A 27,500-nucleotide genomic window follows, 5' to 3' on the forward strand; every position below is an offset into this window, starting at 1 on the left:
CCAGCTATTTCTGTTATCAGAGACAGGGGGATCTGTGTGTAAATGAACCAGCTGTGTCTAAGATGAAAACGAGGTTCTGCCCTTGAGCTTCAAGGAATTCCTTGGCACATCCCTTCATTCACCCGCTTGTCAAGTGCGCACAAATTAGCCTTAGCTCTTATGTGCCTCCTGCTTGCCCTGCTGTTCTGCATCTAACTCCTCTCCCCCCTCACCTCCCGCATCTCTGAAGGCTTTAGGCCTGATGTTGGCTCTCCTGGCTTCTTTTCTTATTTAACTCCTGCCTTTGAAGCCATCCTCTCCTCCTCTCAGTCACACTCTTGCAGTGAGCTTATGGCCAGCCCTGCAGCCTTGCCTGCTGGTGTAGTAGCGTGCCCACACGTGGATTATGAGCTCTTAGATAGCAGACCTTTTGTGTGTGTGTGTGTGTGTGAACCCCAGTGTTGCCTGTGTTGTTCCACCTTCTTGCCAGAACAACCTGTGAAGTTTCTCACCAGCTCTGCAGTGCCTTCATCACCTGAAGAGCTACAAGCTCTTGACCAAAGAGAAAGACCCAGAGCCAAGCAAAAAAAGCATACCCAGACTCCAACTTACCTTTAAGACTTTCCAGCAAAAGCACAGAAAATGCAACTACAAAGAAATTACTGAGACACAATGGGGGCAATATATCTTTAATTTTTTTGGCTTTTTTTTTTTTAGTATTACAGTATATTCTTATAAAAAGATACAGATAAAAAGGACACTACAGGATTTGTACATTTAATTCACTTATAGTCTTAAACTGACTAAGAAATGAGGATACGCCAAGGCATTACAGCAGCATGCAGCCTCCCACTCAGTAAGCAGCACTGTACTTTGCAGCTCAGCAGGCAGGGGCACCTCCCAAAATGACCTGCAAGTTTCAAGCTGAGCAGGCTTGCAGGGGTGGAGGGTGCCTGAAGATGGAGATGGTTTGGAAGGGAGAAGTGTTGCGTGTGGTACCTGGTGTCCCTTTACAACCTAAAACTGCGAAGGCTTCTAAAGAGCCTTTTCAGGGGGAAGCGTAAAGATGGGGAGGGAGGGGTAGGTTGCGAATGGCACGCCATAGAGGCTTTTCTAGATGAGCTGAGTGAGAGCTCCTAGCAGTGGACAGCTGAAAGGACTTTTGCAAAAGCCCTTCACAAGCTCTGTGGAACATCTTGTGAACAGCCAAAGCTGTTTAAAGGGGAGTTTTGATCCAGATGCTGCTATGAATTATGCTGGTGTAAACACAGAGCAACTTGTACTGGGTATACTGAATCTATTTTACACTAACACCAGTAACAGAAGACTCTGGATTGGAAGATCTATTGAGCATCCAGACCCTCTTTAGAAATGAGGTGCCATAACACCTTTCTAAACTAATGGCACCCTTCTCAGCAGGCACAGTGAGCATAATCTGGCCAGCTTTAGGAGATTCTGGTCATCAAAACTACTACTTAGAGTACCGGATGGCTTTAATACGAACAACTAGGTCTATGTTTTTAGTTAGCCAAATTGTGTTACCCAGATTGGCTTCTTCATCCTTTAATAACAGAAGTAAAGGTGGCCAATGGTGGCTAACTCTCTGGATGGCAGGCAACCAGAAATCTCCCAAGTCCAGTACAGAAGCCAAGGAGCCATCGCTAAACATGTAGTGACTGCTAGAGATTTAATGGGTACAAAACTAATCTGACAAAACATTTTCTTTACCTGGATAATCTCAGGAGGTGGAGTTGAGGAGGAAAGAGGGAAAGTAGCAAAAATCCTTCTTCCTTGGCCTTGAAGATGGGAAGGAATCTTAGCTCTGACCTAAGATTCTCTCAAAGCTTCTCTGGCATTACAGGCAGAATTTGGGCTGAGGGTTGAAGTTTGAGCTAGCAGCTGTGCAGTTTAGCTCCTCTTAATCTTCTGGCCATAACTGATGACAAGAAATAAAGTTTTTGTTTGTTTGTTTGTTTGTTGTTTCCTTTAGGAAGTGTTGTAAAATAACCCACCTGCATCAGTTCACCAGATGTGTTAAAAGCCAGGCTTTCCCAGGTCGAGTATCACTGGGGCAGAGTGATTACGATGAAAGCAAAAGGGAAGTTTTTCCTTCACTCCCTTCCCACACCAAGGCTGCTCACACACAGCCCCTCACCGGGCTCAGCTTGCTGCCGAATAGCCACGCCGGCTGTCTCGCTGGTGTAATGCCCTGGCACGGTCTCAATAGTCTTTGCTGTAATGCAGCGTATACATACAAACATAGCAAACTAAAATAAGGCAAAATAAATAGAGGTGTCAGATTTACAGGTTCCCCTTAGAGATTCCTAAAACCTTTTTTTTAAAAAAAAAAAAAAATCATTTAACCCCCAAACAAAAAAGAAAAAAACAACAAAACAACCAACCCAGAAACAAAACTGCATATATCATGTACATCATCAACTGTACAACTGATTTCCTTTCCCGCTCAAAGAAACTCCTGACACAAGCTTCTCCATGCAACTCAGCTCAGAGTGCGAGCTTTCCTAAAAAAGAGGAAAGATTCAGCCAGTGGGGCTGACCATTATGGAAACACCTGCCCCACAGTTCTCCAACAGGGCCCCTCACGATTCCTTTCCCTTCCTCAGACACTGTGAACACATTACAGAAAAGCTTCTGAAGGATGCTCAAGTTGTCTCTCTAGTGGGGAGTCTCTCACCCCTGAACGTTGGTCCTGCTTCTGCTCTTGTAGGGAACCGGTGCCCAGACGATAGCTATGCTGCACAGCATGGAAGGGCCTCGCTGCCCTGAAGTCACTTTACCTTGTAGTGTTGCCAGAGACTTATGACCAACTGAGAAGAGTGACACAGACCAAAGGGAGTGTGGTATGTGTGTAGGGGAGTTCTGCAGTCTTTTCTGGGGTCATCCTAATGCAATCTGCTTAAGAACAGTGCAGAAACACACAGGTAAATGAGGGAGCACTAAACCTCTGCAGTCAAGATTTGGAGAATTAGAAAGTACCTCCTCTTCTAGGTGTGAAGAACTTCATCATAAAGTTAGCAACAACTACACTTCTGTAGGAAGAGTAACGCAGAACAAGCCCTCGATTATAACCTTCTGTTACACTTTTCTTCCTCCTCTACTTATTTCCAAAGACAGAGTGATTTCCATGTAAAATGCTGGTGCTAGGCACAGCTGCAAGGACAACAGCAGACTTTGGTTCTTCTCCGGCTCTCAGAGTGCGAGGAAGAGGTTTTGCCTCAGTGTTACACCTCCTGACTGCTTGCCATACCTGCTCAGGCTGTGTTAGCACCAGAAGACAAGGGATAAGATTTTCCTGTCTTCTTCAGCGCTAAGCAACTCTACCACAACCGCATACGAAGAACAGAGCATAGCTGCACTCACGGCACCCAAGGGACTAGAAGCAAGGACAAACTTGGCTTCAGAAAAAATCTGAAGCCAGGCCCTAGAGCAGAGCCAACTTTTTCCTTATCTCCTGTGTGGCCAGCCCCATCTCATATGGTAGACATATTAATGGGCCTCTCTGCCTGTCACCACTTCAATGAAATAACTGCTTGCCTCAGTGAGTAATCAAATGCTTTTCATGAACATTCACCATGGAGTGCACAGCCAGGGGAGACTGTTTAGCACGCTGAAAGAAGCCTTCAGCCACCATCACAGATTCAAACCAAACGTCTGGGGCTGTGGAGTGCTAGGAAAGCTGAGCTGCAATGAATCAGGGGCATGGCTCTGGGCTGTCTGTCAGTCCCACTAATGTATCCCACAGCTGATTTACAGGAGTTACACAATCTCTTACTACTTGTGTATGAATCGAGGAGGTGGCAAAGCTACAGCAGCTTTCTTTGACTCTGTCAGTGTGGCTGGAGCGCCGCGTACCACCACACAACTTTTCAAATCAGGACCAAACTGTGTACACGAACGGGCAGAGGGCTTAGTGCTCTCCCTGCTTTGCTACATCTGTGGCCTGGCAAAGTGACTTCAGTTGCAAAAAGCACACCACAAACCTGGTTTGAAAAATACCGGCGGGGGGGGGGGGAATGCTGTATTTATATTCAAAGGTTTTGCCCTGAGCTGTTTCTTCTCTAACAGCACTGCCACGCTGACAGCCTGCCTTATCAAACAAGTACCTGGGGAGCAAGCAAGCAGCCGTAAGTTCAACAGAGCCACAGGTCACATCTTGCACCAGGGCTGACCTTGGCACTATACCTGAACTTCTGGGTGAGTCCTAAAACCAAGGAGAACAAAGAGGGGAAAAATCTACAATGTCCTAATCCCTAAAAACATCATCTTTGGAATTCAGGGATTATCAAAATCTAAACTCAACTGTATACCAATTTGGCACATATTATCACCTCTCATATGGCTTACATGGCATAGGTTATATGGCATGCTTTAAAACAAGACAAACAAAACAGGGCTGGGATATAGCATGTCTACTTCGGGGAGCAGCAAGGAGCTTGTTAATATAATTTACAAGAGACATTTCTAAAAATCCATTTTGTAATTTAAAATAAAAATGATTAAAAAAGTGAGAGTTTTTCTTAAACTTTCAAAAACCTTTAAGAAATACAGTCTTTCTTCTACAAGGTGCTTGTGTCCGCTGCAATGGATATTGCTGTTAATGGCTAATCCCAGAAGGGGAGTGGGATAGTAAGGGAGGAGAATGCACCCAGCTCTTGTAAGATACCAGCTCTTTACGATGAGTATTATACAGAGGCGCGGCAGTCTGGAATGTCGTAAATAGGGAAATTCTGGGGTGGGAGACTCAAAATTCAGTAAACAATGAAACATTAGAGTTTTAAAATTCTGACTTTTTTGCTTCTTTCCATAGTTTACATAATTACTTTAGTGTTCAGAAAACCACCGCAGTTGGTTTCTCCAATATTGGTAGTGTGTAATACTGATCAGGCAGCGTGCATGGCAGAGGAAGTTCTGTTCTGCAGACTCAGTGCAGAGCCTGAGGTTACGTGACATTCAGAGAAAAAAAATCAAACCAAATGATTAAAGTGACTGATGGAGCTTTTTTCACTTCCCTGGGATTCCTTGACATTTGGCGCTGTTTACTATTGATGCATAGTTTGTATGTGGTGGGCCCCTCTTCTCAAACGTTTTTGTTTTCTGCTTGTCTAGGAGGAAGAATCCATCACCATTTTTTTCTTTTCCCTCTCCAGGGAAGATAATCAAATAGGAAGACAAGATTTTTTTTTTATAAAAAAAACTAAAAAAAAAAAAAGGTCACAACAGCCCGCATAATCCAGTCCCTTTCCTAGAGCCATGAAGATGCACCAAATTCATAATTCAGTCCTCTTCTTGGGGTCCTCTGCTTTTTCACTGTGCGCTTCATACGTGTAGCTTAAATGCAAATTTCTTTTTTTTCTTATGAATTCACCCATCTCCAAAGCCTGCTCGGCTTACACAATTTTGTGTCCTCCTGAAAAAAGTTCTGTTTTCCTTACAGGACCTTCCATTGGTTCATGCGAAGTAATCCCTTCTAAATGGAACAGGCCACGGTCTCCACAGCTCTCCTTTGACACCATTTATATCCTACTAAATTATGTGATTCCCCTAGGTAGGAGTGGGGTGTGTGCAGTGAAGGTCAGCCTGTTAACAGAAAGTCCAGTCCATCCCAACAGCAATTGCAGCTAGCATCAAGTGGAAAAGAAATCCCGTTTCTTGCAGCTTGTGACCCCATTTGCTTTTTGCCACTTGCGACCTGTGGATGACACTAGGGAGCTCCCGGTTTCCATTGGGCTCCACTAAGAAACCTTGCACAAACAGATGAGAAATGTTCAGCTGTTTCCTTCCCACCCTCCAGCAATTACAAGAGGCTCCACAATCATCTAGGTGTAACTCCAACCTGGCAGTGGCATAGTTTTCTAAACAAAAGCCAGAGCTTCTTTCCTAAAAGAGACATTTCATCGCTTTGAGGCTCCACCATCGACAGGTTCCAGAAAATTGTTTCTAGAAAAGCAGAATCCAACAGACTTCTGCAAAATGTTTTATGTTGATCCTGATTCTTGAATTCCATTTTCTTCCAGAACCAATTACTTCCTTCTGAGCATCACTTGCATTGGACAGTGTAGGTCACACAAAAATACTATACAGAACATGGTATCAAAAGAATTTTTCAGGCTCTTATCAATGGCTTATAAAAATCCAATTCAGGGAGGGAACTTGTAACCTCTAAAACCACATCTTGACAAGCCCCCGAAGGCCAGTCTATATCTTGAAGAAGCGACAGGTGTTTACAGAGCTGTTCTGAAATTCGTCTTGCTTATTATCAGCAAGATGGAGATCGTAGCACATTTTTACTTTGGCACACAGAAAATTATCTTTCTCCAGCTGCGAGGCAGTCTGCAAGGCCCAAGTACTTTCTGTCATCACCATGAGGCCTTTGATGACACAATAAACTCCCAGAAGCAAATCTGTCAGCTCTGCATGGCCCAGTCACAGACCCTGCTGGCTCCACAGAGGCACTTTTATAATGGTTCAAATTAGGAGCACAGAGGGGGGATGAGAGGAAAGCTGATCATGGAAAGGTAACGTCTCTAGCCACAGACCAAAGAAATCCTTTGGGGCAGCTGTCAGCCAGGAGCCATCACACACATCCATCTTCCTTGTTTTGCACTTTTTCATCACCTTCTTTCGGTTGATTATTTTTCTTTCTCTTGTAATTAATAATTTAGCTTTGTCACCACCCGCTCCCGGCTTGAATCTAAGCCTTGGTTCCCCGAACGCTTGCGGTTACGCTTGAGCTTGGATAAGTCTTTGTCAAAGACTTCACCCGACCTTAATGCTGACACCAGGTCATCAAACTCCCCGGTCTCTTCAGAGATGCTTCCTGCTTTCGCTTTCTTTTGTCGCCTCTCTTTTTCCCTTTGCTCTTTCAGCTGTGGAGAAAGACAGAGTTTTAGGATTAGCTTACCAAGATGCCAGATCGCTACACACACTTCGTTAAGGAGTGGCTAAGATGTGTCAGTTTAGGAAAAAAAAAAAAAAAAGAATCAGGATCCTATCCACAAGGCCATCACCTATGCCAAGGGCAACAGATGAGCACGGTGGGCTTCCCTTCTTCTGCAGAGGTGAGCAGAGAGCAGGAGAGATGAGGAATGAGTAGCATCTTTGTTTGCCACACAAAGCATTACCATCCCGCAGCGAAAAGGACACATGGTAGCACCTACTGTGCTCACAGTACCTAATGTGGTGAGTTTAAAGTTAGTCTGATGTGTCTGCACAAACCAGTCACTACTATAGTCACAAACAGCTCTGCACTTAGGGCATGGGCAGCTACATTCAGACAGGCAGAAAGGTCACAATCCTGCAGAAGGAGGAAAGTAAGAAGGGAAAAACATCAGAGAGCCACAGGCTAAACATAACAGAAAAGGAAAATTGTGTGAGATATCAAAATGTCAACAGAAACCCATGAAACAGATCATGTATGAATGTTGCAGCGGTGGGAATAAGGAACATTGCTTCGGCTCTGGAAAGAGAAACTGGTTATAAATAGAGCAATGAAACAGAACTACTGATTTTACAAAAAAAAATGGATAAGTCTCACTGTCAAGGTGATGCCCTCAGTCTCCCTAGGTAGCACCAGGGAGCTCAGTTATCCCCCACACTGCTCAGCTCCAAGATTAGTGGAAATGCCAAGGCATCAATATGTGCTCCAGTCCCATGTTGCAGGATAATTCTTCTCATAAGCAAACTGCAACCTCTCTTGGTGCATCAGGCCTACTAAAGCATCCTAGTGCTTTAACAGACACTTTCTAGACTGGCTGAAAGGGAATTTGAGCCTAAGTCTTGGCATTTTATCCCTATGTCCAATGGTACCAGGAAGCCTGTTGGCATCCTAGAGTTTTACCTCTCACCTCTTCTGAAAGGAACAAAAAGCTGCTTTTGGCACAGCAAACATCTGAAGTAGCAATGCCCCTCAGCGAGGCCTGGGGCCATGGCAGCAGCCAGGGTTAGAGCACTGGCAAGGTGGAAGGAGGCAGGGGAACACTAGGCTGTTCTCATCCACAGGAAAGCCTGAGGTCAGAGGGGGTGGCTGGTTCACACAAACCTCTGGGGGTATACTCATCAGGCTCCCAGCAGCAAAATTGATGCACAGAAACTCGCTCGCCACATCAAGGGCAAACACAACCCCAGTAATCAAGGCGTTAAGGCCAGCCAGAGAGAAACACTGCCAGTGCAGGCTCCAGCAGGCGCCAGGGCATTTGCTGTGTCACCATTCACTGTCAGGGGACAAGCACACAGCAGATGATGATAGAGTCTGAGTGGAAGCTGACCAGCTGGCAGGACGAAGGGAGACCTGGCTCCAAGAGCTTTAGCCCAGCCTGAAAACAAGACAGTCTGGCACCGGGCAGTGGCAGCACCATCTTGCAAATTGCCTTGGCAGAAAAGGTAGGGCTAGATTTGGGTACCTGAACCCAAAGAAGAGAAATTTAGAAGCAAAATTTTGCAAATTTACTTTTTTTTTTTGTCAGCTTCTGAAAGCTGACAGGACATCCAGCAGGAAAATGCCATTGCTTGTGAGGAGAAGGATGGCAAATAGAGGTGGCAAGGAGAAGAACATAAAACAGTAACAGGAATGAGCACTGGAATTGGGTGCCTTCAATCTTTCTCTTGAGACTTGAACAGGTGATGAAAAGAAACCCCTTCCTGTGCCCAGGTTCTCACCATAGCCTCCATGCGTGCCCTGCGCTCCTCCTCTTCCTTTTTCTTCCTCATATTCTCCAGATCTTGCTTTGCCTCTGCAAACGACTGCAAGAAAGTGTCGAAGATGCCAAAAAATTCATCTGGCTGCATCTTGCCCTCATTCTCTCCAAAATGCTTCAGTGCCTTGGCGTACTGTCAAGGGGGCAGAAAACACAAGAGCAACAATTAGGCAGGCAGTCCAGTGAAGACAGCAAGGAAAGCTTATGCGTAACCACACTGGTAATTCAATACCCCCGGAGCATTCATGTGGTGAGCAGAAACTCCTCCCCCAGCCAGCAAGAAAAATGCCTCTCATTATGGCAGGTGCCTCTGTCCTGAAGAATCTGCTCTCATGGGTATCCTTTGGGCAACACAGGGCAATGGTGCTGGAGAGCACCATCTATCCCACTGATGCCAAAAAAGTGTTCAGTGCCTGAGGGGGATGGCACAATTTCAGAGGGTGCCTGTCTGGCCACAGCTGTGGGACAGCAGGGGCATGAAAGGCAGTGAGCTAACTGGAGAACAACTACCAATGTAGCCCAGCCTTTTACCTCCCACCTTCCCTTTCCCCCTCAAATCCACTTTAAAAGGGCTGAATTTAGAGGTTTTGAGAAATAATGTTATAGCCTATCCTTTTGGGAGCCTTTTGCCATGTCATCCATCACTCTGCAGTTCTGAGTCCATGTTGCCTGGGAGAGGAGACTATGGACAGGCATGGCATGAGAGAGGGGCAAGAAAAGCAGCCAGGGCTCCCGGGCAGACTTAAAAGAGAGTGAATACATCACAAGTGGCTTTTATTTTAAAAGGCAAATGTTGAGGCTGCAGGATGCGTGTGGAGGGAGCCAACTGGCAGGACTTCAGTCACAGGGCAGTCCTGATCTGGATGTGGTAAATTCACAGCAACCCCTGGCTCCTGGACGTCAGTCCTGCAGTACCCGTACTCTGTTCATCACTCCCTCCTGCTCACAAATCTGCCTCTGTACTCACCAAAATGCACTCAACTGCATGCATAAATAGTCTGTCTACAGCACATATGCACTAGCTCTTACATAACTGTACACATACCTAAACTGCATCATTGTCCTTCACTCACACACCTCCGTGCTGCGTCAGGCAGCACCAGCATCACACTCCTGATACCGCTGGTGCCCTGGTGCACGACTGCCCTGGCCTTCCCTGCTCGCACCTTAAGGCACCACCGCCGAGAAGGAGAGCATCCTCACAGACATCCACGGTCACCAGACCAAACCCCAACTCTCCCAGGCTATGGACTGACTTCAGATTATCTTGTGTGTGTGCTCAGCTCGTACTAACACAGCCCAGCTTCCCTTCCCTTAGGTAGGTACTCTTGCAGAATGGAAAAGAGTAAGAACAGTTCAGGCTCAGCTCCCAAGCACAACATGAGTTTGGAAGCAGGACTTATAAACCCCTCTGGCCCTGTACCAGGTGAAGTACAAACAATGTCTCCCAGTCAACTGCAGGGGGAAGAAATCTCCAAGGAAAACAGCTTCCTTCTGGCACAGCGCGAGAGATTCAGCATCTCCCCTCCTCTGCTTTCCCTGCCAGGCCCACGAGGCAGTTTGAAGCACTAGCTTCTTTTTTTCCTTAAAAAAAGGCTGTGTTCTCAGCCAGAAACAAAGAAACCCAAAGTTTCTGAAAATGAAAAGAAAAAAAAAAAGTGTTGGAAGAAATGCAAATTGCTTTGAGCTACAAAACATGGCAGGAGTTGAAGGAAGCACTACAACAGCAGCAAGTCATGGAGGGACTTCAGGGTTTGGTAACAGCAACAGATTACTTCTCTGTTTAACTCCTTTTCCCTGAAACCTCTGAAGACAAATGCATGCACGTATGCACACCTACTCCCTCTCCCTCAGTTTCTCTCTATATATTTATTCTATATATAATATATACATAGTCAAATATTCAGGGAACTGCAGCAGATTCACAGTAATACACAGTGACCAGCACTAGCTTTTCAGCAGAGAAAATACAGGCTGTGAATACCACAAACAGCATAACGTATCTCCATGTACCGTATTTTGTTGGCTTGCCTACACCAGTGTGGCCATCAGCCAGGGAATTGGAGACACCAGAGAAAGACTTGAGTGGTACACAGGCTTTGCCACTGGTGCCTAAGCACCTACAGAGCACCTACAGCTTAGTGTTGCTCATGGGAGATGTGCTACTTGGAATATCTTCCCTCTTAATTTGTGGTTAACCCCTGTGAAAATTGAAAATAAGGCCCAAATTAAGAGCAGTGACTGCAGCTGCCAGCTAGGAGGAAGGCTTGTCCACCTCCTGGGAAGCCTGAAGATCAGTGTTAGCCCAGAGGAGATAGCTATTGTACCAGTGGTGCACCATTTCTCTTCCCTCAGCTCCTCAACCCTGCTGTGCACAGCGAAGGTGAGTGCTGGGGTCTGCAGGAGTTGAGCTGGTTTGAGCCTGTGGGTGCTGGTTTCCTGGTCTTTTAGGGAGGCTGAGGGTTGAAGAGGAAAAGGTCCTTGCCCGGGGCTCTTAGACCCTACATACACAGAAGTCTCCATTAGAGGGTGGTGTTGTCTGCAAATGTTCTTCATGTGGCCTGTCACCCAACTACCAGCACCAACTAATTCTTGTCGCACTGGAAGAGAGGTTTTTGACACTGCCTCCCCAAAGCCGCCCAGAGGAGGAACAGTGTTGGTGTGCTGAAAGGGCCCAGCACTCTGGGTGCTGTGGTCTCTGAGCGGCAGCAGGGAGGATGAATCCTGAGAACAGCCTGACTTTGGCGCCCAGTTACACGGCTTAGCAGACCACAGTCATTTATGGTAAAGCAGCAAAAGATGAAAGGTAAAAATCCATGAGCTAGATGTACCAAAATAACTGCAGTAGAAAAATCTGCAGTTCAATGAAGTAAACATTTTCCCTCTTTCTCTGCTGCCTCCAGAAAGACGTGACAGGTCAGAGGGAGGCAGGACAGGAGATCCAGCTCCAGTTGCCAGCTCAGCCCATGATGTGGCTTGGGAGCTCATTTTCCTCTCTAAGCCTCTACTTTCTCCATTTGTTAAAGAACAGAAAACGTTGCTCCACAAATCTGATACAGGACAAAGAAAAAACCCTCAGTGGTTCACAGCAATAGGGTGCGACATTTATTCAGTGCACTACTGTAAAGAGAGCCACACGGTCTTTTCACTGCTTAAACTCCAACAGACCCCTCTGTTTTTATTCCTTCTTCTGTTTCCCTGTAGCTCTGGTGCTGCCATCACATGTGCTTTTACAAGGTACCGGTGGTGGGACGAGGGGCAGTGTGCAGCTGGAGGCAGCATCCCTAGCCCTGGAGCCAAGCCCAGGCTCCGAGCTGCACGCCAGGGCTCACAATGTCCTGCCTGGCTCAGGGCATTGCAGGTAGAGCAGCATGGCACAGCACAAGCAGCAAATTCCCTGCATAACGGTACCCAGTTTTGGGTGGGCTGTGAAAACCGGAGCTCAGTCCCCAAGCACGCTCAGCGCTTCCCAGAATTTGGTGACGTGCTGTAGTATCACAGGGAGCGGTCTTTGAAACTTGCGTATTCCTCAAGTCATTTGGGGACAGATGACATGGGCAAAAGCAAGATGGAAAACTGTGTTTCAGCAGGTTTTCCACTGTAATACAGGCTGGTATCTCTTTTTTTTTTTTTTTTTCATTAAAAAATTCATTTCCACACCATAAGGGCCCCCAAGCTCCATGATATAACAGGTCCACGAGCTCAGTGCCAGCTCTGCTTCCTCTGCCAAACTTTCCACTGAATTCATCCCCTTGCCAAAGCAAATCGTTTAGACAGTTGTTTATTTTAAAAAGCCATTTTAGCAAGGAGAGGGAAAGCGGGACAGCAGCGTGCACACTCTCTGCTGTGCTTGCCAACGAAATGTTAAACAGTGGCAGAAGAGCTCTGGAAACGGCAGGAACGGGGCTCTGGGAGGAGGAGGAAAAACAGCCATGATAAAAATTTCCTGCTGTCTGTGCTGTCCGCTATCAAGGGAGAAGCCAACACAAAAATGAATTATACCATGCAACATGAACTGTCTTCCCCAGAACAGTAATCCCAAGTTTGCTGTTACAAAGAATCCAACCCTGTACCAAGGCAGTTCAAATAAATGTCTGTTCTCTTTACGGGACAGATTCAGATCAGTTAATGGAAAGAAACCTGCTGGTTTCAGGCAGGTCTATGTCCAGCTCTCTTTGCAACTTCATGCTCTAAAAGGATTCCTCCAGAAGATCAACAGTGACTCTGGAAGCCCCAAAGCCTATATACAAGTGCTATAAACATTTCCAATATGCTAGATACCGACCTGCCCTGAAGCATCTGCGGTCCTAATCACAAGAGCTACGCAATCTGGTCACCAAATGGCTGTTTCTGATGGCAGGCTGTGGTGCCTGCCCGTGCCTTTGGAACACACCCTGCCCTGACATCCTCCATCTCCGTCCTGATCCCTTCCTCCTCTGCCAGCCGCAAAGGCTGACAGAAAATAACAGTCCCCCAAATGAATGACCGAGGTGCACAGCCTGTAACTGGCACTCGGAGCACAGTATTTGCGTGTGCTTCATCGCATTCTGCCATTAATGGCTACTTTCTGAAATGGATTTTGGCTTTCACTGCCTTGCTGCTCTTCAAAACAGTTAATACATGTGCTAAGCTTATTAAAAGCATGCACGGAGTCTGAACTTTGGTCTCCACAATGATAAACACAAACACCTTGCCTGCCTGGGATTAGCTGTCATGTGAAAGTCTGGAGATGGACATTTTTCCTACCCTTCTCATCAGCCTTGCCCACGCTGTGGCCCCTGAATGAAAATTCACAAAATGAAACCCTGGATGGGAGGATGCTGTTTGTCTCCCTGGGCATTTTCATTGCTTCCCCACAAGAAGCACAGGGAAGAATTTTCACAAACAAAATTTAACCCCATTCTGTTGTTTTCTGATGTGAAAAATCAGTGTTTTCATCTGCTCAAGCATGTAAAAACTGGTGAAAAATTCCAGGGCAGAATTTCACTTTCTTCTGCCCCCACCTTCCAGTTTTATGGGAAATGGCAGAAAACATTATCCCTTGATCTAATCTATATATTCCCTTATAAAGTGGTATTGGAAGTAAAAAAAAAAAAAAATCACACAAAAAGAACAAGAACCAGCTGTGCTGGGGTGCCTATTTAAAGAGTCGGTCTAAGTTTTCAATCACTTTTTAACCAAGCCATCTGTTTACAGCATGAAGATAAGTATAGTTACAAAGCTTCCTCTGCAAAAACGGGTGCCTGCATCTGACAATCTGGCTCTTTAAATTTTAAATACCACTTCTTTTCTGTGACTACTAACAGTAAATAGTCCCATTTCAGCATAAAGGCCAAAAAAAGTACTGAATGGTATTGTGAAATATATCCTTTACAGAGAAGGTCAGCACCACACCTTAGTAATGGGCTGTTTCCAGAACTTCAATACTGAAATTACTTTTGCCAGTACTAAAGATATTTCAAAAATAAAAAGCTTCCCAGGTTTGAAAAGATAATTTGTATTGTTTTAAGTCCCAGCTGAGGAAACATGGCTCTGATTAGCTCATGGCAGTCAATTAGCCACATCTATATTTAGAAAGATATCCAACTCCAGCTGTTAAAACTAGGGCTTCATTATTATTAATAAATCTGTGAACTAGACCAATTCTTCCTGGGCCCCTTTAAATATTTTTAAAAGTCTTCCCTCTGCCACTACTTTTTTTTTTTTTGTTTTATTATTATTAGCTTTGCTTTCAGAAATGAAAAAAGAACAGAATAATCAGATGTCTCAGTCCTTCTCTTCCTTTAATTGGCTAGTTGGAGTAGGTTTCCATGGTAAGAAAAAAGCTCCTGATTCAACAAACACAGAGAGCCCACTGAGAATGGAAGATGTTATAGGCTTTGCAAAGCACATCTGGTTTGTTGAAAATTTCCAGCTTTTTTTTTTTTTTTTTTTTTTAAGAAAAAGAAGAAAAAGAGGAAGAAGGGAGGGGAAAAATAATATGAGGCAAACATGAGAAATAGCTCAGCATTGGTAAGGACAGACAGTTCCCTTTCAGGAGTCCAAAAGCAGCTTATTGCCAGTGGAAGAAGGAAAGCCATAGGTTGAGCAGAAGTTGGAAGAGCATGTGTTCAAACATAGTAAGGGTGTGTGAGGAGAGGTAGAGAAACATTTCCTAAGCGTGTTATAGTCATTAAAGTAAAACATCTCTTTTCGTCAAGGGCTTTATGTTGGCTATGTCTAAAAAAACTGTGCAACAACTTCCAGACATATAGGTCCATGTGCAGGGAGACTCTCTGGTTATTCTTAAAGCAAAAGAATACATTTTTCCTGCAACTGATCAAAAGTTGCATTACTGTGCTGGATGTGTACCACTTTCTGGGTCTTAGCCCATAACTGACCTTGTAAACAAATCACATTGGGCTTTAAGCCATAGCGTGTCAAAAGAAAGGTCCACCTCTATCTATAACATCAAACCAAAAGCCAAGGACAGAGTGCATTCACTTGCAGAAATGGAACTGTAATGAAATTGAAAATGTATCCAATCATAAAATGGAAGCCTCCAAACCATAGAGAACTGTGTTTTCCCCAGTAAATTCAGTGGAGGCATGGAATGCAAAATACTGCTTTTGTGATTATAAAGGAAGCATGGTGTGAACATTATTCTGCTGGAAGTGCTTTGAACATTCTCAAGCAACACGACAACAATGAAAAAATTAGGCACATTATTCTCCACAAAATGCCCTTACAACATTAGCAAGTGTTATACTGCTCAGCTTTGTCTTCAAAGCGAAGTAATCACTACTGCCCCACTGGCATTTGCCAGGATAGCTAGCTCTAGCTGAGACCCTGTGGCTCCCGTTGTTTGCAGCTGGGAGTCAATATCACCAAGAGTATCTCCACAGCAAGGAAATGCTTTTGAATTGCAGAATGGCATTACTGAAGAGTGATTGGATGAGTGAGGACTCTTACTGTCCACATCCTTGGCCTGTATTTTGCCTATCCTTCAAAATCTAAGGCCTACCAACCCAAAGGCACAGGTTTCATTAACAATGCAACAGGTCCCTTAACACTGCTATGTATCCCTGCAAGGTCTGACACCAGCCGTGGAAACAACTCGATCCAAAAGAAATAACACATTTGCTTCATAAAGCCAAGCACTTTTAATATGCCAGCCAACAGGGGTAGATTTGCCATTACATACCGTTTACTTTAGAACTTGCTCTTCTCTAAACATTTTCATATGCTTATGATCTTTTCCTATGAATTCTTCCTCATTCAACTGAGAGACAGAGAGGTTTAGTGCCAGATTCCAATCATCGGCAAAGAGCAAGCACCTCCTTAGCTGTACAAATCTGGTAATGGAGGTGCAGACAGTGGAAGTACAACACGATCACAGCAGCACCTGAAGAGTAACACACCGGGTACTGGCTCTGTGAGAAGGATCCAAGAAGGTCTGACAAACCATGCATGTTTGGGATCTCTGTGCTTGCAATCAAATACAAGCAGAAACAGAGAAGTGCAAGTGGAAAAGATTGGGTATTCAACATTATCAAACTACCCAGAGGTGCACTTTTAAAGGAAAAAAATGAAGTCCAAACAGCCCCAGTTGAATGAGCAGGATGGGATGAAGTCTGAAGCAGAAGTTAAAAGATATCAGTTCTGTATCTGATCACCAAAGGACCTGGTTTTGAGATACTGGTTAAAAGGCTGTCCCTTCAACACCACAGCAGCGTCCTGGTATCCTGGCATGGACATCGCCATCACAGTTCTCTGTCACACCCAGATAATGTTAAGGAAGACTAACAAAATGGGGGCAAGTACACTGAACCTTCTTTTAATCTTAAAATGTGTTCTAAATTGCTATACACCAGATTAGGAAAAGACGAAAACTTCAGCCTAAAACATGTTCAGTGTCTATTATAGTTTTCGCTATATGCCCAGCATCTGAAATTGCTGCTACCATTTTAATGCGTGTTTTCAAAAGGTATTCATACCTTGTCTCTAGCCTCGTTGAGAAGGTCTTCTAACTCTGAGAAGCTGAAACTGGCCACAGTGATGAAATCACTCATGACGGGAACAAACCTGTCCCCTGATTCCCGTATGCGTCTCTTCTGATAATCCAGCTCCTGAAAGAGAAGTAAGAGATATAGACAGGCAAACATCAAGTAGCAAGAGAATTAGGATTTTTTAATTGTGAGTTTCCCTGCAACTTTTCTTTGCATGGTGGCTCAAAAGACTGTATACTCGGGGAAATATGTACGTGTGCATAATCTATAGGTTATGGTTCCTAGCTCTGGATCTTCCCTTTAGTTCTCTGATAAGCACTGTCTGGACAGTAGTGATTCTCCTACAGAAGAACATAAAGATATCTGGTACAACATTTGCCAGCACACTGCTAAATAGTAAGCATTTGCTTGGATGTCACAAAAGTCATGGAGTTATAAACTGTGGCTATTGTGATAAGATTTATAGGACAAAACAAAACAGAACATAATCCCGTAGGAAACTAAGCTCTATTTATCTGCTACTCAATAAATAAATAAATAAAATTCTTTCTTTCTGGCTCAGGTTTTTTAGTGTTAAACCAAGCTTATCCATGTTACTACTTCTTGTACTCTATTCACCATGCTTGAGGCACTGAAAAAGCTACAGAACTTCTCAAAATGACTAAACTATAGTAAGACTGGCACTCTCCCATGCCTGTGCTCAGCTTGTGTGCAGTTGACAGTCTCATGGGGACAATGAAATGGTAATCTGGTACTCAACTTTATTCTCAGCTGAATAATCAGTGGGAATGATAAAGTCTTGATTTCTCTGTAGGGAAAACCAGCATGAAACAGCAGGTCAAGTTATGATCTGACCTTCTGTTCTGTTTGGAAAAAATATTTTCGTACTGGCTGCAACTTCAGCTACATGTATGTTTGGTGCTCTCTGTCATTGGTCATCAAAATATTGTTTCACAGAGCCAAATGAGTGGGTTTATAAGAATCTATGCAGAGAAACACCTTGGGATTTGCTCTACAGCACTGATGAATGCAAAGAATGACATTGGCTATCAACAATGTAAAATCAGATGTGACATCTATTCTCTTCTGATGTGAGTTGGAAAGAGAATGTAACCGCTACAAAGAAAGACCACAAGGTAGAAAAGTGACAGGAAAAACAATGAGTAGGTGCCTGGAGAACAGTCCATGTTAAAGAAGTGCTACCTTCCCTGATTTATATTACATCCTCTTCTCCACTGGTTTTCCTAATACACCATCAGGGATTGTCCCAGGAACACTATTCAGTTACATCACTTTGCAGTGCATTGCCTCTATGCTACAATCGCTCTGAATTGGACCTTAGAAGTAAAGGAAATGTCACTTCACATGCTTCTGAGAATTACTCATATTTTTTTCAGCCATAGTTTCTCATTCTAATTTTTAAGTTAATTTTAGCTGAAAGTTGCTCTACTTGTCCCTCACCCTTTTCTAGCCCCCTCTGCTCCTTAAGCAGGTAAGTATAATAGTTTTGTTATCTTACTCACACTGTTGAAAACTACGGCACTTGGGACTGTTACTGGAGAGCAACGTGTTTCAAAGTAAAATTAAGATTAGATGGTCTATTCTTCAATTTCAAATCCAGTCCTTCCCTGCAGAGTAATTCTTCCAAATTAAGAAAACCCATAAAAGTAACCAGCATGATTACGTAATCAACCCAAGAGCAATGCCAGAGAATAAGAAACTCCTCTATGTCTTCTAGAAATGGCCTCTACTAGTCATAACAGCACGACCACAAGTTAGCACTGCCCTTGGTGGTCTGGGCTGCTGGATCTCTGGAGGTATGAAATGATTCAGTCATGGCAGGGGCTTCTCAAGTGGCGGTCATGATCTCCTTGTTGTGTGAGAGAAGGGCTCCGCTGACAGAATTCATTTCTGATTTGGAGAAGAGCAAGAACTACTTAGCTGTTCTTCTGGGAGCATCCTATGCAAAGGCAATAGCTGTCTTGACAAAGGAATGTATCTTATTTTTACAAAAAAGCTGCAAGTCCATGAAAATTAAGGGTTAATAGTACCTTTAAGAACATCTGACTGTGAAACTATTTTTAGCTTTCTATTCTTAAGGGGCCTTGAAGAAACTTCTCAGTCACTGGAGCCAAGGCTGTGGTGAGAACACACTGGACTGGAATCAAGAATCGCACCTTCCCCTCCTCCCCCTTCCACCTGACAGCGATCTCTTATTGCTGCTATAGTGCCGCTTTTTGCATGCCAGAAAACCGCGAATTGAGCAAGCAGACTGGGAGGTGCTGGCAGCCCCAGATGATAAATACCATGGCAAAAAGAGTGAGGGGGGAAGACAGTGATTGAATGGGAAGAGAGATTGCCCATTGAACCCATGTATAGGAAAGAGAAGAAAAATTGCCTGCAAAGGGAAAAGGACAAATAACCCAATCACAGACAGTACAACAGAAGTAGGTACTCACATTTCAACAGGGGGGAATTGCCTGCCCCAGCCAAAACTGGGCCTCTCTTCAAGTCATGAACTTTATGTCAGCCTTCGCTTTACAGGTACTTTTAATTCCCAGACATGGCTCCCTGCGAATGCAGCAGTATCTCTTCCCATTGCTGCCTTCCTCTTACCCCAACAACCCAGAAATAAGGGTTGGAAGATTTGCCTTTTCCCAGGAGGATCACTGGCTAATTAGATGATGAACTGCTGGAGACAGCCAGAGAGCCTGGTAGGCCACTGGTAGGCCCCACAGCCCTTTCTCTATCCCCAGGATCCAAACCAAACTCAGGCCAGGTAAAAGGAAAATGAAGTCGTCACTGCCTGTCTCAAAGCAGATATGGGGGACTGGAGAGTCCTGGTTTAGTTTCTTCTAGATAGGTAACCATTTCACAGAAACCACCCAATGTGATTCCCCAAAAGTGGTCCCTTTGCCAGCAGTCCCGCAGCAGGAGCTGCAGACAAACAGCAAAGGCAACAGAGGACATCTGCTAGAAGACAGAATACTCCTCTAGGACAGTGCTAAGGCCCCATGCCTGGAACATATGGAAGAAAGTCACGCATTAAAACTGCTGCTGTTACCAGTATTGCCCCCACTGAGACACTGGAGACATTCAGTCAGCCATCTGGAACGCTCCACTAGCATTACACTGTCTTGATTTTAAAAAGTCAAGTGAAACATAGCTTCCTGAAGACAGAGGGACACTGAAAAGTGTGGCTAAAGAAACCCTGGTTGAAAAGGCAAGAAACAGCTAACCACTGGAAGGACCTTCTTGGCTTCCAAAGACCTCTGTCTTGTCTCTCTTCAGCATTACCTGTGCCTCAGTATATCCAACAGGCAAGAGGTGCCAGCACCAAACTGAACATATGGGTTTGTTCCTTGTAGAAACAGAGATTTCTGTTCTTAGGGGCAGAGCATATTTATTTGCGCAGATAATGGGAGATGTTAAGAGACAGAGAGAAAAGAGTAATGTTGGTGTTTAATCTTTATTTTCTCAAGCATTTTGTGAACACTATTTTGCTACGTACCATGTCAGCCTTTGTGAGAGGTAGGTATTTAACTGCCATATAGACCTTCATAGAGATGAGGCAAACACATGAGACTGTTCAAAGCCACACATATACGTCAATGGCATAACCAAGAAGCAGATGTGAGGGTTCCTAGCTCCTGCACCAAACATGGTGTCCCGCACTGTGCTCTCCTGCTTCAGGAAGGCTAGAGCCATTCCCCAGGAAGAAAATCAACGTTCTAACTAAAGAAGGCTTCAGTATAAGGGAATCACAGACGACATATGAATTTGTGACTCAAGGGAGCATTCAGACCCATATCCTCAGTTTTAACTTCTATAGTTCAATATACACAACTGCATCAATGCACCATTTGTACTGCTGTCTACTGAGATGGGAGTCTCTGCACTATGTACAGATTAAAAACAGGCAACCTACGTCCAGCTTAAAGGGTTTTCATTAATAGCTGGAACATTTCAGCTTTGCTTGACAGCTCAACTCCCTCATCCTTAACTAGTCTGTCTTTTCCTTTGTTTTCCCAAAGAGTGCTTATGATACTTTAGGGTTGCATATAACAGTGCACTACCTGTTTACTAGTACTCCAAGAAGCACGTGAAACATTTGCTCAGCAGTCATCCATCCCCCAGTAAGAAAGAGAAAGAATTTTATTTTTCCTTCCAGTGCATGCCGTTTGTCAAACTGTCTTTTTACTCTCCAGACCGAGATCAAACAAGCTTTTCATTAGGCCTAAGTCTGCTAAGATCATCAGCAGGAGCTCCACATGAGAAGCTTTTATTTGTTTTTTCTTGGTTAATGCATTCTGGAAAGGAATGGAAAGGAACCGAAAAAGAAAGCACACTTTCTCTTATCATAAAATATATAGTGCCCCTGATTCTGAGTGAGATATTTTAAGTATGGAGCTTTGGAAACCTTCAGATACTTACAGCTTCAACAGCTTTCAATCCGGTCTTTATGTTGTTGACTTCCTTCTCCAGCTCTACCAGGCTGCACAGGAGACAGACACAGAGCAGATAAAACAAAAAGAGCAGTGTTAAACAGGAATACAGGGACTGTGTAGCAGAACAGACCATTGGCCCATCAAGTCTGGTATCCAGCCTCTGGCACCAGCCACAGCAGATGATTAGAAATGAGGGGAGAGGGTTCTGTTAATGCTCTGTGTTGCTTTTTGTATGAAATGTAAGATGAGGCAGATCCTGCTTGCCTGTGGACACATTAAAGATAGTGACTTTACTGGGAAGAAGCAGGGGGTTGCACTCAGAACATCTGCCCTGGGAGCTGAGCCTGACCCTCCAGCAAGGAGTGGCCAGCCTGCAAAAAGTTGCCTGACACATTACAGGGTCCCCAGATTTAGCATACAGCCATATGCACATGACATAGATGACCTGACAGAGTATGGTGAATGAATTACAAACAACAACCAGCCTAGTTACAATATCTGATTCAGAAACAGAGCAGATATAAACATATCTGAATAAAGTAGTCAGTTTATTTACACAAATGATTTTGGACAAAATTTCTCTGGTCATCTACATCTGAATAACATCAAAGATGTCAGCAAAGGCATTTCAGGTACCCCAGCTGAAGGGATGGCCATGAGTTTGGTAGACAGCAAAGAAAGAAAGAAAACAAATAATCATTAAGTTAACAGAAATCACTGGGAACTCCAGCTCTGGGAATAAACGAGGATTAGACTTACTTGACTTTTGCTGCTTCTGGAAGATGCTGCAACTCAGATTGAATATCTAGGATGTCTGGATAATTCTTCTCAAAGATCATAATCAAGTAGTGCAACAGTGTAATGTTCCTTTCAAAAAAAAAAAGGAAGAAACGAGAAGGAAGATGGTAATGAGTAGGAAAAGGAAAGTGTGAGGATTGTGGCAAAACAGTGAAAAATATTTAGGTAGGAAATGTGCTTGACTGAGCAAAACAAGCAATAGAGCAGCAGTTAGCAGTTTTGTTATTGAAATAAAAGTATCACAGACAAAAATGAATTAGCCCTTTATGAACCATTCTTACTAAAGCCCCAAGCAATATATTCCACTTCAATTTATTCCAGAAACAACAGCATGCTTCCAGCCATCTGCGTAGATGGTATAATGGAAAAGAAAATTGCATAACACTCTATACTATTCATCCCGTATATTCCAGAGAATAAACAAGCAAAAATACTAAAGTGATATCAACTATCAAGGCAGAAGTGAATTTGTTCTCAGAGGCAATGTGGAAAAAAATGAGTTCACTGAGAAGAAGAGATTCCTGAAGACTGAAGAAGATGCAAAAAAGATTCCTACAGTAAAACAGCTATACTTAAATAGGAGGGTTCCCTACTACAAAAGCAATGGCGGCTCAAGTAGGAGTGGAAAAAAATAAGATCGAGGAAGACACAGGAGCAGGTTTAAGATTTGTAAAGTAAATGGTGAATTTTGCAGCAGTGAATTTTGCATGTAGAGAGAGCAGCCAGCCCTAACAGCTTATTGAAGTGGGTGTTGTGTGGTTAACAGACAGGCGAGAAAGCATATGGTCACTGTTTCACACAGACTAGAGCCTGGGAACTGGAGAGAGCACAGAATCTGCAGAGGACATTTAATATACGGAAAATCAAGTCAAGCTACATTAAGGCTAAAAAAATGTTCAACGCTAGCTACACAAGTATTAGCCTTGGAATATGGAAAGGACATCATGGTAGTCAAAACAGAGTCCTGTTATTTCAAACTCTATTAGGTAGGGAAGAATTTCCTATGGCTTTTCACTGCCATTATTTATTCTGTCACAACCTGAAGTCATTTCACCACAACTGTGGTCTCAGGAGGTCTCACAAGTCAAGAAAGGTACAAGTTAGTATGAACCAGTATAGGAAATCTCCAAGGAAAACCTTAGTGCTGCTGAAGCCAAAGGTGATATTCTCTTTCCCAGTCACAGATGGATTAATTTCCAGAACCAGTATGAGGATGTGGAGCAAAACATGGGGTAACACTGTAGAGACCTGCAGCCCATGTCCATAAACAGTAAGCTCCACCATCTTCCTCTCTGCCCCCTCACAAAAAAAAACGGTTATTTTCCTTAACTGCGCTAGATACAACCAAGCTCAGTCTCACTGAGCTATGCCTTGTGTTTCTATTGCTGGTGTAGGTAGAGAGCCAGTTTATGACAGTTCTGCATCAGAAACACATCCTATGTTCCCATGTTTCACAGGATGTGTAAGACTGTGGTCAGAGATTTTTGTGTTTTCTTTTTTGCAAAACCATGGCCATAAACCTTTGGTATAAAGGGCAAATTCCATAGAAATCCTCCTTCCCCCAAAACTTGTTTCAGTTATTTGTGTAATCCTACATTTTGTCATCTTTGCACAGTGTTGCAGAAACACAATCCAACAACAGATGTGCACTGTCCAAAGAAATGGCAAAATTTGAGTGCTCTGTTAAAATCTGGTCTTAAAAGCTTCAGAATATTTTAGAATTAAAAGCACTACTTAAATGCCAAATTATTTTGAATGGTCTAGAGAGTTTAAAAAACAACAACCAAAAAAACTCCTCACTTTCATTGCTACGATAGGAGATGTAGCAGCACAGTAACTAACCCATTTAGGGTCTTCTAGCCTACCTGTCTATGCTGGATTTGGTGTCTGCAATTTTGTTCAAGCTGGAGACTTTGAAGCCATATGCACTTCCCCTTTGGCCCTTGTTCATATAATTGCCAAAGGCCAGAACCACCTCCAGGAGTTGCCTCAAACGTTTGCTGCGGATGAGTTCTTTGGATGCCAGAAGAATGGCTTGAAAAGAGGGGAAAAAATGAACAAGTTATTGCACAGTGGCTGTTTTTAACATGTTAACCCATAATTTGAATTTCCCTAAATGCCCATCTGACTATTGCACAGTAAATGCTACAATGTAGTCTGTCCATGTACTGTCCTTCCCTCATCCACATGCCCAGAACCAGGACAACCAGAAGGAAGATGCACCCCATCTAACCTACAGGACACTCCTCTGAACCCAGGAGTGGGGCTGTTCTCCTATATCTCCCACTCTAAAAACATACGTAGAAAGAACAGGGGGAAGGCTTGATCTCATCTGAAAATGCAGAGTAGAAGACACTCTCCTTCTCTCTTTGATAACCAGGGATGTTGCATAGGAGCCATGCACCCCCTCCTTGTAAGTGACACATTTCCAGAATACCACCATCCCGAGGCACCTATCCTAACTGCCCCAAGGACAGGGATGGTGCAAGGATTGAGACTGAGAAGGGAAAGGCCACGGAAGCTTTTGGCAGCTTAGCAATACTTGGTAGTACATTGACATATCTGTCAGGTCATATATACAGCATAACAACCACAATGCTGACTTTATTAAGTCAATGGGTGTAAGAAGCACATCATACAGAATTTGTTTCCCAGAACATGATATGTCTTGGACTCACTGGATTTACAACCATAGCATGCAATGTAGCAGCACTTCCTTTGAAGACAAGACTCTTTTGACCTTTCCTGCCCCTTTATCCAACTCCTAGCAGAGGCTTTAACTATACCTTCTACTTTTGGCTTTGCTTCTGCCAGCCTCTCTGGAAACTTCTTCTTAAAGAATAAGGCTTGGAGCCGCTGCTGGTAGTGGTCAATCCTGCACAAAAAGTAGAGCAAAGTCAGAACTGAACTTGAACCATATTTTGAAGACCAGGGCCAGTACATTGCCTACATAAACTAATTGTTGGATGTTGAGTCCCACAAAGTCTATCCATGGGATTATGGACATAGTTCAAAAATCTAACTCTACTTAATCCACATGGTTAGGAATATGGAAGACCTGAAGGCATGAGGTCAAGATGAAAGGGGGCTGGAAGAATTCCCGTTACTCTCAAAATATGAGAGTCATGAGATTCCTTTTTGCGTGAACAAAGCTAGGCAGAGGAGACAGATTTCTGCTTGTCATTAGGGGGCTGTCCTTAAATGACAGCATGGAGAGAGCTTATCATCAATAAAAAGTTTGTGTAAAAAATGCAAACATTTGTAATATTTGTGGGCTTCAGGGAAACGCAGGGTATGATGCTGGCTCACAGACTCTTGTATATTCCCCCTCAGTGCTAGACAATCCATTTTCAATAACAATTACGGGTGCTTCTAAGAAGCACTCGGTGCATATTCACATAATGCATCAAACAGACCTGCTCATTTCAAAGAGGAAACGATCTGCCCGGGCCATGCGCTCGATTTCATGTTTATGCTCCTCCAGCAGGTCGGTATCACTCTTCTCAGGAACAAACTTCAGTAGCTGGAGCGGCAGAGACAAACCAAACACCAAAATGAGAGATTTCTCTTCCACCATGGGGAAGCATTGCTTTGATTCAGCTATGAGACTGTAACTTCAAGAAAGTGCAGCTGTGGCTACAAACCTGACCTTTGTTAAATCTCTGCTTGCTGTTCTGTCTTTATCCTTCCCTGACCCTATTAGATTCACTTTCATTTCCAAGGGGGATTTTCCCATTTCCAAATCCTAAAGGCCAAATGCTACTGTAGCTTACCCAAGGGAAAGTACAGAAAGAACTTTGATTCCCACAGACTTACTTCAAGTTTAGATTGTTGCAAACAGGAGCAGGATGCGTCCCAATCAGTGTGAACTACCCATCGTGCACACACAAAGACTCATGTATCTCTCTCAGGCCTGCCCTACTCTGCGGAAACAATAAACAATAACCAAGCCACTAGATGTGTATCTGACACTAGATGCTATTCATGTGCTGACCTTAAAAGCTCATACTTTGACAGGTTTTTGACATATCTGGTGGTAGTTGTGCTTTAGTCTTGTTATAAATATTGCCATGCACACAACCTCAGCACACACCCACGTGGAGAAAACTGCTTGCAAGGCACACCAAGCACTTTGCTTTACACCACTTCTTTAATACCTTACCCCACCCCTCAAAAATGTAATATTCAAAGGTGTGGAGCATCAGAAGCTTGCAGAGACTTTAAGAGCAGCTGCAAGCATTCAGTTAAGATGACAAGCTATAAATTTCTGAAATGGAAAAGCTTTTTGTGTATGATTAAATACTGTGACTGCACACAAAGAAGGAATCACATTTGTCATGGAGTTGAGAACTTTGTGAACTCCTAAAGAATTTTATCATATGCATCTTTGGTCAAAGTACCATCTTTCACCCTCTATAAATGGGTGAAATTGGACAATGGTGTGTTTGGTTTGGTTTGTTTTGGTTTCCCTACAAGCTATGCAGTGAACAAAGTGTAGAGGACAGAAGTCACTCACTCCCTTTCTAACCATTCTAGCAAGAATGCAAGTTCTCAGAGGTTAGAGTCCATTGACATACATGGCCTGATTCATGACATTTCCCAATGGAAAAGCTGGGGAGTGGGGTGAGGGGTAGGGGTTAGGGAAGAGATTAAGAAAAGAAAAAGATCAACGGTATAAAGATCAACAGTATAAAGAGTTACGGGAAAGTCACAGGTAAGAAGAGAGGGCATGAAAGGAAATCCCATACCAATAGTAATCATGTGTATTTTGCATCAGGAAAAGTATACCGTTATGAAATCCAAAAGCCCAAGGGATCAAATTCAAACTGAAACACATAGGGAGGGATACATGAGGGAACTACGTTTGATGACACTGGGAAAAATAACGTGTCTCATGCTCCAGCATGCAGTTCAAATCTGCAGACATACCAGTAGAACCAGTACATATATCCACATACTTCGGCTGAAAAAAGGCAGTGAGGAACTTATTCAGAATAAAATATAGCTGACTGTAATCGTTCTCACCTGCTCAAGCATATCTTTTGCTAGGTCTTCTTGTTCATCCATCTTCAAGATTGCTTGTCTGATTTCTTCATTAGACAGCTTCAACCTTTCAACAGTATCAATATTGTACCATTAGTGCAAAGTTTAAGTGACTCGGACAATTCAGAAAATAGGAGGTCTGAAAAGCTGCTCTAAAAAAGCACGAAAGAACCACAGGAAGGTCCAATATGAAGCTATGTTGCAAAGATTGAGATTTTCCAGATCATGTTTTCAGGTTTCTTTTTTTAAATCCCCTTCAGCTAATCAAACAAACATTGAAGATTATACGTTGATTAAGAAGAATCAGGTCCTCACAGATCAAAAGTGCTTCCAACTTCCCTTGTATCAAAATACCTCCCTCATCAAGTTTTTACTGTACTAAAACCCGTCAAATCCACGTGGCTAGTAAGTGACTGTTGAGTCTACATTTCACCTTTACTTGTAAATATTAAAGAGTCTCCCAGGGTAACAACTAATGACACTGATCTTTCCCTAACAGAGCTTGGTAAGTTCATTCTGTCAGCAGTCAC

General features: G+C 43.6%; 1 protein-coding gene across 5 annotated transcripts in view; it reads right to left on the minus strand.

Moving 5' to 3' along the window:
- Positions 1-652: 652 nt before the first annotated feature.
- The window catches only part of DAAM2 (dishevelled associated activator of morphogenesis 2), a 197,659-nt gene continuing 170,811 nt past the window's right edge, over positions 653-27,500 (minus strand). For all 5 annotated transcript variants that reach the window (XM_080585368.1, XM_080585365.1, XM_080585364.1 and 2 more), the window contains 9 exons: positions 26,953-27,037; positions 25,344-25,450; positions 24,714-24,802; positions 23,793-23,961; positions 21,889-21,996; positions 21,116-21,176; positions 16,670-16,801; positions 8,656-8,826; positions 653-6,866 (listed from right to left, as the gene is read on the minus strand). In XM_080585368.1, the coding sequence (XP_080441494.1) occupies positions 6,651-6,866; positions 8,656-8,826; positions 16,670-16,801; positions 21,116-21,176; positions 21,889-21,996; positions 23,793-23,961; positions 24,714-24,802; positions 25,344-25,450; positions 26,953-27,037 (1,138 nt within the window). In that variant the 3' untranslated portion in view covers positions 653-6,650. The remainder of the gene's footprint in view (positions 6,867-8,655; positions 8,827-16,669; positions 16,802-21,115; positions 21,177-21,888; positions 21,997-23,792; positions 23,962-24,713; positions 24,803-25,343; positions 25,451-26,952; positions 27,038-27,500) is intronic.

Source organism: Anser brachyrhynchus (genome assembly GCF_964034855.1).
Source record: "Anser brachyrhynchus genome assembly, chromosome: 3".
Taxonomy (NCBI): domain Eukaryota; kingdom Metazoa; phylum Chordata; class Aves; order Anseriformes; family Anatidae; genus Anser; species Anser brachyrhynchus.